Here is a 12831-nt window from a genome sequence, read left to right as displayed (position 1 = left end):
CACTAACAAGGACAAACCAAAATGAAATGCCACAATTCACCTGCCAGATTGATAAAAGGCTGACTGACATCAGGGCTGGTGAGGACATGAGAAAATGGGCACCTTTATATACGACTGGTGGGCAGGACGAGAGACAACCTTGGTAGTGGGAATTCATTAGGACCGCCTCAACTTCCCCCCATTGGGTTTAACAGCCTTATAAAGATACAATCCACATACCAACAAGTCACACACTTACAATGTACAATTCAATGGCTTCTAGTACATTCACAGTTGTTCAACCATCACCACAAACAATTTTAGCACATTTTTATCACCCCAATCTTCCCATCCCCCAAGACCCAGGAAACCACTCATCTATTTTCTGTCTATGTATTTGCTCATTCTGAACATTTCATATGAATGAAATCACATAGTGTGTGGCCTCTTTTTTTTTTTTTTTTTGAGGCGGAGTCTTGCTCTGTCGCCCAGACTGGAGTGCAGTGGCCGGATCTCAGCTCACTGCAAGCTCCGCCTCCCGGGTTCCCGCCATTCTCTTGCCTCAGCCTCCCGAGTAGCTGGGACTACAGGCGCCCGCCACCTCGCCCGGCTAGTTTTTTGTATTTTTAGTAGAGACGGGGTTTCACTGTGTTCGCCACGATGGTCTCGATCTCCTCACCTTGTGATCCGCCCGTCTCGGCCTCCCAAAGTGCTGGGATTACAGGCTTGAGCCACCGCGCCCGGCCGTGTGTGGCCTCTTGTGTCCAGCTTCTTTCACTGAGCCTAATGTTTTCCTTTCCTTTTTGAGACAGGATCCACTCTGTGACCCAGGCTGGAGTGCAGTGGCGCAATCATAGCTCGGTACAACCTCCAACTCCAGGGCTGAAGCGATCCTCCGGCCTCAGCCTCCCAAAGTGTTGGGATTACTGGCATGAGCCACCGCACACAGCCCAGCCTAATGCTTGAGGGTTCACCCATGCTGCAGCATGCATCAGAACTTCACTACTTTGTAGGGCCGAATAATATCCTGCTACACAGATATATATTTTGTTCATCAATTCCTCTGTAGATAGACTTGTGGGGTTTCTACTTTTTGGCAATTATGAATAATACTGCTATGAATATTTATGTACAAGGTTCTGTGTGAACAGGCTTGCACCTGTAATCCCAGCACTTTGGGAGGATGAGGTGATCGCTTGAGCTCAGGAATTCAAGACTAGCCCGCACAACACACTGAGACCCCCAACTCTACCAAAAAAAAAAAAAAAAAAAATTAAATATTTAGCCAGGGCGTGGTGGCATGCACCTGTGGTCCCAGCTACTTGGCGGCTGAGGCAGGAGGATTGCTTGAGCCCAGGAGGTTGAAGCTGTGGTAAGCCATCATCTCGCCACTGAACTCCAGCCTGGGACACAGGGCAAGATCCTGTCTCAAAAAAAGAATAAAATAAAATAGAAATACAATATACAGAAACAACTGTAAGTGTATTAAAGCTTTGTGTGAAAGGATATTCCCGGAGCACTGTTTATAATTGCAAAATGTTGAAAACTAAGTTTCTACTAATAAGAAACTCATTGAATTAACTGGGGCAGATTGTACACGGAATACTGTACAAAGATAAGATGTCTATAAGATGTCTCTAAGTTAGAATAAAAGTAGAATCCCAGTTTGTTCAAAACACAAAGCAATGTGCACACACTTGCCTACAGACACACCTATCCACAGCAGAGGAAAAGTCCTAGGGCAGCTCTTTCCCAAACCAAGTGGGTATCTTAGGGAGGCTGAAAAGGAGAGGAAAATCTCTGCTTTTTTTTTTTTTTGAAACACAGTCTCTCTCGCTCTGTCGCCCAGGCTGGAGTGCAGTGGCGCGATATCAGCTCACGGCAATCTCCGCCTCCTGAGTTCACACCATTCTCCTCAGCCTCTCGAGTAGCTGGGAATACAGGCGCCCGCCACAACGCCCAGTTGATTTTTTGTATTTTTAGTAGAGATGGGGTTTCACCGTGTTAGCCAGGATGATCTTGATCTCCTGACCTCGTGATCCACCTGCCTCAGCCTCCCAAAGTGCTGGGATTACAGGCGTGAGCCACCACACTTGGCCTCTGCCTTCTTATTCTATACAATTTTTCTAAGTGACAGGAGTATGAGTGCTATTTACTTTTAAAATATTTTTCCATATTTTTCAAATAGTATTTTCAAAATTATTACAGGAATAGGTGTCTATTTCTACTCACCATTGTACCCTTTACGCCAAAGCACCACTCAACACCAGGCGTCAACAGATAAAGAAAATGTGTTGAATAAATGAACGAAAAGCAATTATTTCTGTGCAAAGGAAAATTCTGTAATAGCTTATACTTCAGTAATATGGTTCCTCATTTGCTGTGACTACATTACATGCTAATAAACAGGGTCACTTACGTGATTCAGAAAATACTGCACGATTATCTCATGGCCAGCCGCAGCTGCTTCCATCAAAGGAGTAAATCCATATATCGGCTCCCTGCAAGATGTGGGCCACAGTCAGATGATTGGCAGAGACAAGTTCTGCCAGGCAAAAACTCCTTGCTGAAGATAAACCCAGGGCAGTGCACGAATCACCGAACCCTCAGTGTAGAACACTCTCTCTCCCTTTCAAGAATTAACAGGTGAGATGAGAATAACACATCAGCTCTATTTACTCTTCTGGTGTCTGTCCCCAGGGCTGGTCTTTGTCCTAAAGACAGATGTCTGCCTATCGTCCCTCCTGTTGGCTATTCCCTGCTACCTCTGAAATCTCCACTTCAATCATATTCAAAAAGCAGTTCTGACTCCTTACTCCTCACAGAAAGCCAACGTCTCCCATCCATTCATCCAAATCCTAGCTTCAAGTTCAACATCCTCCACGAACCCACTCTAAAAAGCTCAGGTACGAATGACCTAAGCTGTCCTTGCTACGCCTAGCTCCTGAAGCTTGCTTTTCATACTCGGCTATGCTAACTCGGCACTGTCTTCAGAGGGCTTCCGAATCCCTCCTCGTCTCATGCTGCTCTAGAAGTCAGGAACCACGCGTGGGAAATGCTGGTTTTCAGCCATTCTAAGACACACAGTGCTCATATTTTCACATCTCTGAAGTCAGAAAACATCTTTAAACCAACAGGTGAGTTGAATGTTAATTAGTAGCATATTTTTTCTCAGTGGCATACAAAATGATGCGGTGTCTTAGGATGGATGACAGCCAGGGTGGGTCTGCATTGGCACCCACTGCGTTTGTTCAAAGGTGATTATTATCACAACAAGCTTTAGACAACAATCCCACTTCCAACTTATAAAACTCATGACTGGTTTTTTGTTTGTTTGTGTGTTTGTTTTTGAGGAGTTTTGCTCTTGCTGCCCAGGCTGGAGTGCAATGGCATGATCTCAGCTCACTGCAACCTCTGCCTTCCGGTTTCAAGTGGTTCTCCTGCCTCGGCCTTCTGAGTAGCTGGGACTGCGCCATCAAGCCCAGCTAATTTTTGTTTTTTCAGTAGAGATGGGGTTTCACCATGTTGGCCAGGCTGGTCTCGACCTCCTAACCTCATGATCTGCCCTCCTTGGCCTCCCAAAGTGCTAGGATTACAGGTGTGAGCCACCACTCCCGGCCAAAACTCATGACTGTTTTTATTTTATTTATTTATTTTTTTTGAGACGGAGTCTTGCTTAGTCGCCCAGGCTGGAGTGCAGTGGCGAGATCTCGGCTCACTGTAAGCTCCGCCTCCCAGGTTCACGCCATTCTCCTGCCTCAGCCTCCCGAGTAGCTGGGATTACAGGCGCCTGCCACTATGCTCGGCTAATTTTTTTGTATTTTTAGTAGAGACGGGATTTCACCGTGTTAGCCAGGATGGTCTCGATCTCCTGACCTCGTGATCCGCCCGTCTCGGCCTCCCAAAGTGCTGGGATTACAGGCGTGAGCCACCACACCCGGCCTTCATGACTGTTTTTAAAGCATCACCTCATCTCATCCATACAAAAGGCAAGAGAATGGAAGGAATTTGCATGTAACGTATGACATTTAAATACCATTCAGTATGTTAGGCCCCTGGCATACAATAAAACATATAATTTTTACAACTCTATGACCCAGGTGGGTTTCAGATAAAGAAAAGGAAGCTGAGAGGGCTTGAAGAGATGCACTCACAGATGTGGGAAAAGGCCCACGCCTGGAAGGACTCTCGTCCTACCCCTCATCTTGAGGCCTTTCCTGCCGAAGCAGGGTGGCCCTAACCTCTGGTTAGCTGCCTCCACAGCCAACCTCCTTAGAGTCAGATGACACTAAAGACGTGGCAATCACCTCACGTTGGCATTGGCTCCACTGTCCAAGAGGAACCTGACCATGTGCTGGTGCCCGGCGCTGGTACAGTGGAAAAGGGCCGTCCAGCCCTGGATGTCTTTCATTTCTAGCTCTGCACCTTGCTTCAAGAGAACACAGAACGTGCGTTACGGCCTCATCTCCTCTGCGTGGGGCGGGCGCCCTCCAGGCGGCCATGCTGCAAGAATCAGAAATGATTACACGAGCACACACGAACACCATGGCCTGCAGTGGTTTGCGTCTCTGTCAGGGCGGTCAGGGAGCCCCTCAGGTTTCTGGGCCTGAGTTCCCTCGTAGCTCACCTGGAGGAGAAAGTAGGCGATGCTCTCGTTGCCACAGCTGGAGGCCAGCATCAGTGGAGTCTGCCCTTCTGGGGTCGGCACATTCACACTCACCCCCGCCTCAAGCAGTAGGTGCACGATGGTATCGTGGCCAATGTAGGAGGCATACATCAGCGGGGTCCAGCCACCACCGTTCTTCTTATTCAAATCTAACTCTCTCCTAAACAAACGCAAGATATGCTAGACATGGCCAGCCGCCTCACACGTGGGGTTCGCCAAAGCCGGTGGCGAGCCTAGGCCAGGCGGGATGAGTGGACAGGAAGCAGAAGTTATCTGCCACCATGGACGTTGTGGGGATTGGGGGCAGGCAGGCAGAGAAATGCTGACAGTTGCTCGTACACTGCCTCCTGAGGCCCTGAGCCTTCGTCTCCTTGTGCTGATTTCGCATCCTCCTAGCCCGAGGCCGGCTATGTTCTTTCACACCACCAGACAGACAGATGGCGCTCAACCAGGGAGTATCTGGCAACGTCTGGAGGCATTTTTGGTTCTCACAGCTGGGCAGGGAAGGGCTGCTGACATTTAGCAGGTGGAGGCCAAGGCTGCTGCTAAATATCCCACAGTGCCCAGGACAGCCCCACAGCAAAGAATGATCCAGCATGGACTGTCAACACAGCCACAGTTGAAAAACCCTGGCCACTGCAGGACTGGCATCTACTAGCCCAGTGCTAGGTGGAAAGGAGCAGTGACGAAAGAGAGGACTCCACCGTGGACAAGTCTCACCGCCACTGATTCATCCTTTGTCACCTCACCCTAAATAAACATTCTCGAAAAATCTGTGACCAAAGAATCCTATCTTTCTCACTGATTTCCGTTAAAATTCTGGAAATGCATTTTCCCATGGGAAAAAACTGTGGGCTTCCTAGTCGTGACTTTGGGGTTGGGACAAGGGAGTCATATTTAAAATAACACCCACTTGCACGGTTACCTGGGATCCTACAGGGTTAACCCCCACAGGCCTTTTTTCCCTTCCCCAATTCTTGTCTGCAGTGAGTGTAACAACTGTTGACTGAAACCCAGGATCTGTCCCTTTTGTGGGATTCACACTTTTTTTTTTTTTTGAGACAGAGTCTCGCTCTGTTGCCCAGGCTGGAGTGCAGCAGTGCGATCTCGGCTCACTACAACCTCCACCTCCCAGGTTCACGCCATTCTCCTGCCTCAGCCTCCTAAGTAGCTGGGACTACAGGTGCCCGCCACCATGCCTGGCTAATTTTTTTGTATTTTTTTAGTAGAGACGGGGTTTCACTGTGTTAGCCAGGATGTTTCGATTTTTTGACCTCGTGATCTGCCCGCCTTGGCCTCCCAAAGTGCTGGGATTACAGGCGTGAGCCACCGTGCCCGGCCGGGATTCACCTATTAGACCATACCAGGCAACTACCTTCCATTGCCTGGCAGCCCTCAGTGACTCTGGGATGCACACCCAGGCAGCCATTCCAGAAGGTCCTGATACCAGAGTTCAGTGGCAGCCCCCGGCCAGGGGGCTGCATGGAGATGCTTCTGCAACAGGGCTCGAATGCACCCAGCTCGTCCTAACACTATCTTCCTTTACACAACAGCAGAGCGCCTTTCTGGGGCCCTCTCACCACTCCTCGTTCAGCCCCACCCCTCCCTTCTGATGCCCCCATCTCCCCTCAGGCCCCATCCCGTGCTTACTGTCAGCAAGCCTCCACTTCAGCTAGTGTCGAAATCCCACCACAACACAAACACCTTCCGCTGCTCCTCTGCGGAGCCATTCTGGACTCTGCATCTTAACAGGACACCGAAAGACTCAGGAGCCTGAGAATTTCAAACGTGATCCTGTGAGGGGTCGCACTGACTGCATACCCAACTGCCTATGTCTAGAGCCTCCTGCAGGGGGAGCACAACAGACTATCCCGTACCAAGCTGCACCAGCGCTCCATGGTCTGGTATGTCTAAGTGAGGACCACAAGTTGGGAACCGGAGTCCTGGGGCTTCAGCAAGGTTTTGCTTTGGCTCACTGGGAACTGGAAGAGGCACGCGGAGATAGGGAGAGAGGTCACTGCACCACAATATCCAATGAGAACCAGAAGACAGAGTTAGGCAGTGTGGAACATAAGGGGGTAGAAGTGAGGAGACTACCCTTTTCCAAAAACAAGATGATCACATCCCGCTATGGGCAAGACACAGCCATGGGCCCGGCCAGGGGCTTTTTATTGTCTCTAACTATTGTATACAGATTAGCAAAGGGCAGGTGGGCAGTGAGGTCCGGAGGCCATTCCCCAGAGGCACTAAAAGCCCAGCCTGTCTCAGTAGCAGAAGCTAGAAGGGAACACGGATCACAGGACCCTCCAGGAAAAGAAGGCCGGGGATCACCTTCCTTTTGCTTTCTTTTTTCTTTTCTTTTCTTTTTTTTTTTTTTTTTTGAGAAGGAATCTCATTCTGTCGCCAGGCTGGAGTGCAGTGGTGCAATCTCAGTTCACTGCAACCTCCGCCTCCCAGGTTCAAGCGATTCTCCTGCCTCAGCCTCCTGAGTAGCTGGGATTACACGTACATGTCACCACGCCCGCTAACTTTTATATTTTTAGTAGAGATGGGGTTCCATCATGTTATCCAGACTGGTCTCAAACTCCCGACCTCAAGTGACCCGTCCACCCCGGCCTCCCAAAGTGCTGGGATTACAAGCATGAGCCACCGTGCCCGGCCTTCACTTTCTGTCTTCATTTTTATTTTGCTTGTTTGTTTGGGCACTTCTGCAATTAGTGAATAAAATTAGTCTGGTTAAAGAATGACTGTTTATAAGCTTCTGATCAAAGTTTACACCCTCTTTTTCTTCCTAGGAATAAAAACGGCCTCTTTGTCAGTGCCCAGCATCAATAATTACTGACAGCTGCCTGAGATAAGCAGGTTAACCTATTCTACACGCATTACACATCCACATCTGTGTGCAAAGCCCCATCACGTGGGATCTGAAGCCATTACTGCGCTATTCAAAACGTGACAGGGAAGCTCCCGTGATCTCTTACCGCTGCACACATTCCTTCACCACTTCATACTGGCCAATGGAAGCAGCTGTGTGAAGATCCAGGGGGACGTCCAGCTCCTCCCGGCTGACCTGTGCCCCCAGCCCATGCCACATGGACAAGCTGCGGTTCAGGAGTTCCGGCTCGCTGGCTTCATCGCTGAGCTCGGACATCACTGAGGAGGAAGGCCCAAGGGTTAGATCTTTCCTGGCTGGTTGTTCCAGGGCATGAAACAGGCTGGTCCTGCCCCTGCTACACCACTACACTAGCAGACTGATAACCCAACGCAGTCAACCCTGGGAGTAACTTAGACAAATTTCTTTGCTTAAATAATGTATGGTTTGGGCAGTCCCATCAATGCTAAATCTGGTGAGCTTGCTACCACACCAGTAAAAGAAGCACATATGGTGAGGCATTAATTGTGGAGTACGTTCTTCTTCTTCCATCCTCAGGCACCAGGTAAAAGAGAATTTTCCATCAACTCTAGGAACCTGACAGCCTCTTGGATGGGCAGTAAAGAAATGCTAATTGGGTTATTTAACCAAATCAGCTCCTTGATGTGGTGGGGAAGAACCCTGGATTCGGGGTTAGAGCAAAATTCAGCTCGGACCAGGTGCGGTGGCTCACACCTGTAATCCCAGCACTTTGGGAGGCTGAGGTGGGCGGATCACTTGAGGTCAATAATTCAAGACCAGCCTGGCCAACATGGTGAAATCTCGTCTCTACTAAAAATACAAAAATTAGCTGGGCGTGAAGGCCAGCTACTCGGGAGGCTGAGGTAGGAGAATCAATTGAACTGGGGAGGCGGAGGCTGCGGTGAGCGGAAATCACGCCATTGCACTCCAGCCTGGGCGACAGAGCAAGACTTTGTCTCAAAAAAAAAAAAGGCACCTCTGCTACTTAGCACCTCCAATCCCTAGTGCCTCACCGTCTAACAGTGACGTATCTGAAAAGGCTGCTATTATGATACATGAAAGAACGGATAAACAAACGGTGGCACATCCGTATAATGGATGCTACTCAGCATTAAACACAAGGATCCAACAGTTGACATGCAACACATGAACGAATTTCAAATGCTTTACGCTAAATGGAAGAAGCCTGCCTACTGTATAATTTCACTTACACGACATTCTGGAAAAGGCAAAATTAAAGGGTTGGAGGTTAGGGGCAGAGAGGGAATTTGGGGGACAACAGACCTGTTCTGTATGACTGTGATGGTGGATCTGTGACTCTACGCCTTTATGAAACCACAGACCCGAACGCCAAAATGAATTTTACTATATGTAAATTGTATTTATTTTTTTTGAGACAGTCTCGCTCTGTTGCCCAGGCTGGAGTGCAGTGGTGTGATTTCAGCTCACTGCAACCTCTGCCTCCTGGGTTTAAGGGCTTCTTGAGCCTCAGCCACTTGAACAGCTGAGATTACAGGTGTACGCCATCATGCTAGGCTAATTTTTGTATTTTTAGTAGAGACGGGGTTTTCACCATGTTGGCCAGGCTGGTCTCGAACTCCTGACCTCAGGTGATCCACCCACCTCAGCCTCTCAAAGTGCTAGAATTACAGGCATGAGCCACCACACCTGGCCTACAAATTTTAAATATAAATTAATTTTTCTGGAATGGTTATGAAATTGAAAATTTCAAAAAAGTAAAGAAAAATAAATTTTTCTGAAAAAAATAGAAAGCAATTCCCCAATACAGAAACCAGGATGTGATTAGTGGCACTCAGCAACGGCCAACTGAATAGGAATTCCATTTTGGCATCCTTTGAAGAGAGAGATATGGGGGGAAATGAAATAGGCCAGTGAACTGGTGGGGTGACACTTTCCCCAAGATGGGCCTACATGGGTAACGGCACACCAGGAATCCCCAAATCAAGGCCAAGTCATTAGCTTCCTGGTAGAATCCTTAGGTCCAAGAGTGCCAGGAAACAAGGGTAGGAAAGGAAGCAAAGGCGAAAACAAAGGCCTTGTCATGTTGCCATCACCTACAGGTGCTATGGTAGTTAATAGATGCAATGAGGACCTCAGTTTCTACTGAAGAATGCTTCCAAGCCCCAGGTGATAGCCAAGATGGCTGAAGAAACAAGCCACCAATGTTGGGGACAAATACTTCACAGGCCCTTGGTGAGAGTGTTTGTAGGTGTGGTGGGGCAGGCAAAGCCCTCCCTCCTGGAACCACCACCTCTTCAGCCAACAGAGCCCAAGATCATGCAGTCCCTTCCCTCACTCTGCAGGTGAGAATCCCACACTGAACCGTTCTGGCCAACGGAGCCTGGATAAGAAACCAAAGACTCTGAGCTGAGTGTCACTTCAGAGTCCCTTCCATACCTCCCTCAAGCCTTCACTGGGCATGTCTCCTCCACGCCAAAGACCTCCTGCAGGGTGAGGCCGTGTTCTCTATTTATTGGAGACTTGCATGTCTGACAACCCCCAAGGACGGAAGGACAATCAGAACCAGACGAAGCCTGATAGACCACTGGAGGCCAGGAGTTCGAGACTAGCCTGGCCAAAATGGTGAAATCCCATCTTTACTAAAATCACAAAAATTAGCCGAGCGTGGTGGTGGGCGCCTGTAGTCTCAGTATTCGGGAGGCTGAGGCAGGAGAATCACTTGAGTCTGGGAGGCGGCTGCAGTGAGCCAATAAAAAGCCACTGCACTCCAGCCTGGGCAACAGAGCATCTCAAAAAAAAAAAAAAAAACACTGGCCGGGCGCGGTGGCTCAAGCCTGTAATCCCAGTACTTTGGGAGGCCAAGACGGGCGGATCACGAGGTCAGGAGATCGAGACCATCCTGGCTAACACGGTGAAACCCCATCTCTACTAAAAATACAAAAAAACTAGCTGGGCGAGGTGGCTGGGCGCCTGTAGTCTCAGCTACTCGGGAGGCTGAGGCAGGAGAATGGCGTAAACCCGGGAGGCGGAGCTTGCAGTGAGCTGAGATCTGGCCACTGCCCTCCAGCCTGGGCGACAGAGCGAGACTCCGTCTCAACAAAAAAAAAAAGAAAACACTATAGTGAAAACTAAAAGTCCCATCCCATCCCATCCCGAGTGGTGTGGTGTGAAGTAGCACTGGTGTCACTACTTTACAGGTGTGGTGTAAAGTAGCACTCGAGATAGGATGTTTCATTCAACTTTTTGGTTTTGTCCACTCTGAAAATGTGAAGTATCTGTTACCTTTACAATAAATCCTAAAGAAAATGTGGGCCGGGCGCGGTGGCTCAAGCCTGTAATCCCAGCACTTTGGGAGGCCGAGACGGGCGGATCATGAGGTCAGGAGATCGAGACCATCCTGGCTAATACGGTGAAACCCCGTCTCTACTAAAAAAAAAATACAAAAAACTAGCCGGGCGACGAGGCGGGCGCCTGTAGTCCCAGCTACGCGGGAGGCTGAGACAGGAGAATGGCGTGAACCCGGGAGGCGGAGCTTGCAGTGAGCTGAGAGCCGGCCACTGCATTCCAGCCTGGGCGGCAGAGCAAGACTCCGTCTCAAAAAAAAAAAAAAAAAAAAAAGAAAAAAGAAAATGTGGTACTTAGACACAATGGAGTACTATTCAGCCATAAAAAAAGAAAGAGATCCTGTCATTTGCAAAAACACGGATGGAACTGGAGGTCATTAACGTTAAGTGAAATTAGCCAGGCACAGAAAGACAAACACTGCATGTTCTCACTTATTTGTGGTTATTTAAAAAGCAAAACAATTGAACTCATGGAGATAGAGAGCAGAAAAACGGTTACTTCTATTGTAACCACGGCTGGGAAGGGTAGTGGAGGGTGGGGATGGTTATGGACACAAAGAAAAAATAGAGCGAATAAGACGTAGTATTTGACAGCACAACAGGGTGACTATAACCGATATAATCTAATTGCATAATTTATTTACTTTTTTTTTTTTTTGAGACGGAGTCTCACTGTGTTGCCCAGGCTAGAGTGCAGCGGCGTTATCTCGGCTCACTGCAACCTCCGCCTCCTGGGTTCAAGTGATTCTCCTGCCTCGGCCTCCCGAGTTGCTGGGATTACAGGTATAAGCCACCACGCTAGGCTAGTTTTCGTATGTTTAGTAGAGATGGAGTTTCCCCATGTTGGCCAGGCTGGTCTCGAATCCTTGACTTCAGGCGATCCGCCCGCCTCGGCCTCCCAAAATGCTAGGATTACAGGCGTGAGTGAGCCACCGCGCCCGGCTGCACATTTAAAAACTAAAAGAGGCCGGGCGCGGTGGCTCAAGCCTGTAATCCTAGCACTTTGGGAGGCCAAGACGGGCGGATCACGAGGTCAGGAGATCGAGACCATCCTGGCTAACACAGTGAAACCCCGTCTCTACTAAAAATACAAAAAACATAGCCGGGCATGGTGGTGTGCTGTAGTCCCAGCTACTCGCGAGGCTGAGGCAGGAGAATGGCGTAAACCCGGGAGGCTGCACTCCAGCCTGGGCGACAGAGCGAGACTCCGTCTCAAAAAAAAAAAAAAAAAAACTAAAAGAGTATAATCAGATTGTTTGTAACACAAAGGATAAATGCTTGAAAGAATGGAGACCCCATTTTACATGATGTGATTATTACGAACTGCACGCCTGTATCAAAATCTCTCACGTACGCCATAAATATATACACCTACTACGTACCCACAAAAATGAAAAAAATTTTAAAAATCTTAACAAACGTGATGCTGGTGGAAACTGTCACGTCCACAGAGGAGGTCTGTAAAAGCCCCCGGGCACCCTCTCTCGCCCCGTGGAACCGCGGCGGGAACCGGCGCATGGCAAAGCTAGCTCACTGGCCCCGGGGCGGGTCCCTGGCCGATAACCCCAGCACTCACAGCAGTGACGCTTCCCGACGCTCCCTGGCCACATCCCCACAGGAACCCTACGGCGCACAGAGTATTACCGTCCCCACGCCACAGCCACATAAAGAAAATGTGGGGCTCGGTCCTCCACCCACGCGGCGAGCAAGTGCAGAGCGGGACGCCCGAGCGCCGGGTCTAGGCGGGCAGCACGTGCCGGCAAATGGTGGGGCCGGGCAGCTGCGAAACTCACCTGTGCTGGGCCTCAGGCCTTGCGCCGCCCTCGGGCTGCCGCCGCCAACCCCTCGAGCAACTAGCCGCCACGCTCCCTTGCCGGGCCACCGCCCCCGGCACCCGCCCCGGAAGTAGTTGTGGGAGGGCGCGGAGCACGCCGGGAAGCTCGCGGGTCCACACCGGGACAGCTCCC

At 49.6% G+C, this 12831-nt stretch overlaps 1 protein-coding gene across 11 annotated transcripts in view; it reads right to left on the bottom strand.

The window, feature by feature from the left end:
* ANKS3 (ankyrin repeat and sterile alpha motif domain containing 3) overlaps window positions 1–12780 on the bottom strand; it is a 42655-nt gene extending 29875 nt beyond the window's left edge. For 3 of the 11 annotated variants that reach the window (XR_004055524.1, XR_004055523.1, XM_010353896.2), the window contains exons 1-5: window positions 12658–12773; window positions 7627–7798; window positions 4607–4805; window positions 4287–4408; window positions 2399–2480 (exon numbers count right to left, since the gene is read on the bottom strand). Coding sequence is in view for 8 of the 11 variants with exons in the window: in XM_010353896.2 (XP_010352198.2) it covers window positions 2399–2480; window positions 4287–4408; window positions 4607–4805; window positions 7627–7796 (573 nt within the window). In the remaining 3 variants the exon portion in view is untranslated. Of the gene's footprint in view, window positions 1–2398; window positions 2481–4286; window positions 4483–4606; window positions 4806–6295; window positions 6628–7626; window positions 7799–12657 lie in introns of those variants that run through there. The other 8 variants (XM_010353899.2, XM_010353900.2, XM_030925680.1 and 5 more) reach the window with 8 other exon arrangements.
* Window positions 12781–12831: the final 51 nt, after the last annotated feature.

Source organism: Rhinopithecus roxellana, chromosome 20 (genome assembly GCF_007565055.1).
Source record: "Rhinopithecus roxellana isolate Shanxi Qingling chromosome 20, ASM756505v1, whole genome shotgun sequence".
Taxonomy (NCBI): domain Eukaryota; kingdom Metazoa; phylum Chordata; class Mammalia; order Primates; family Cercopithecidae; genus Rhinopithecus; species Rhinopithecus roxellana.
Note: the sequence above shows the minus strand (reverse complement) of the source record. Positions and strands in the feature narration are given on the sequence as shown.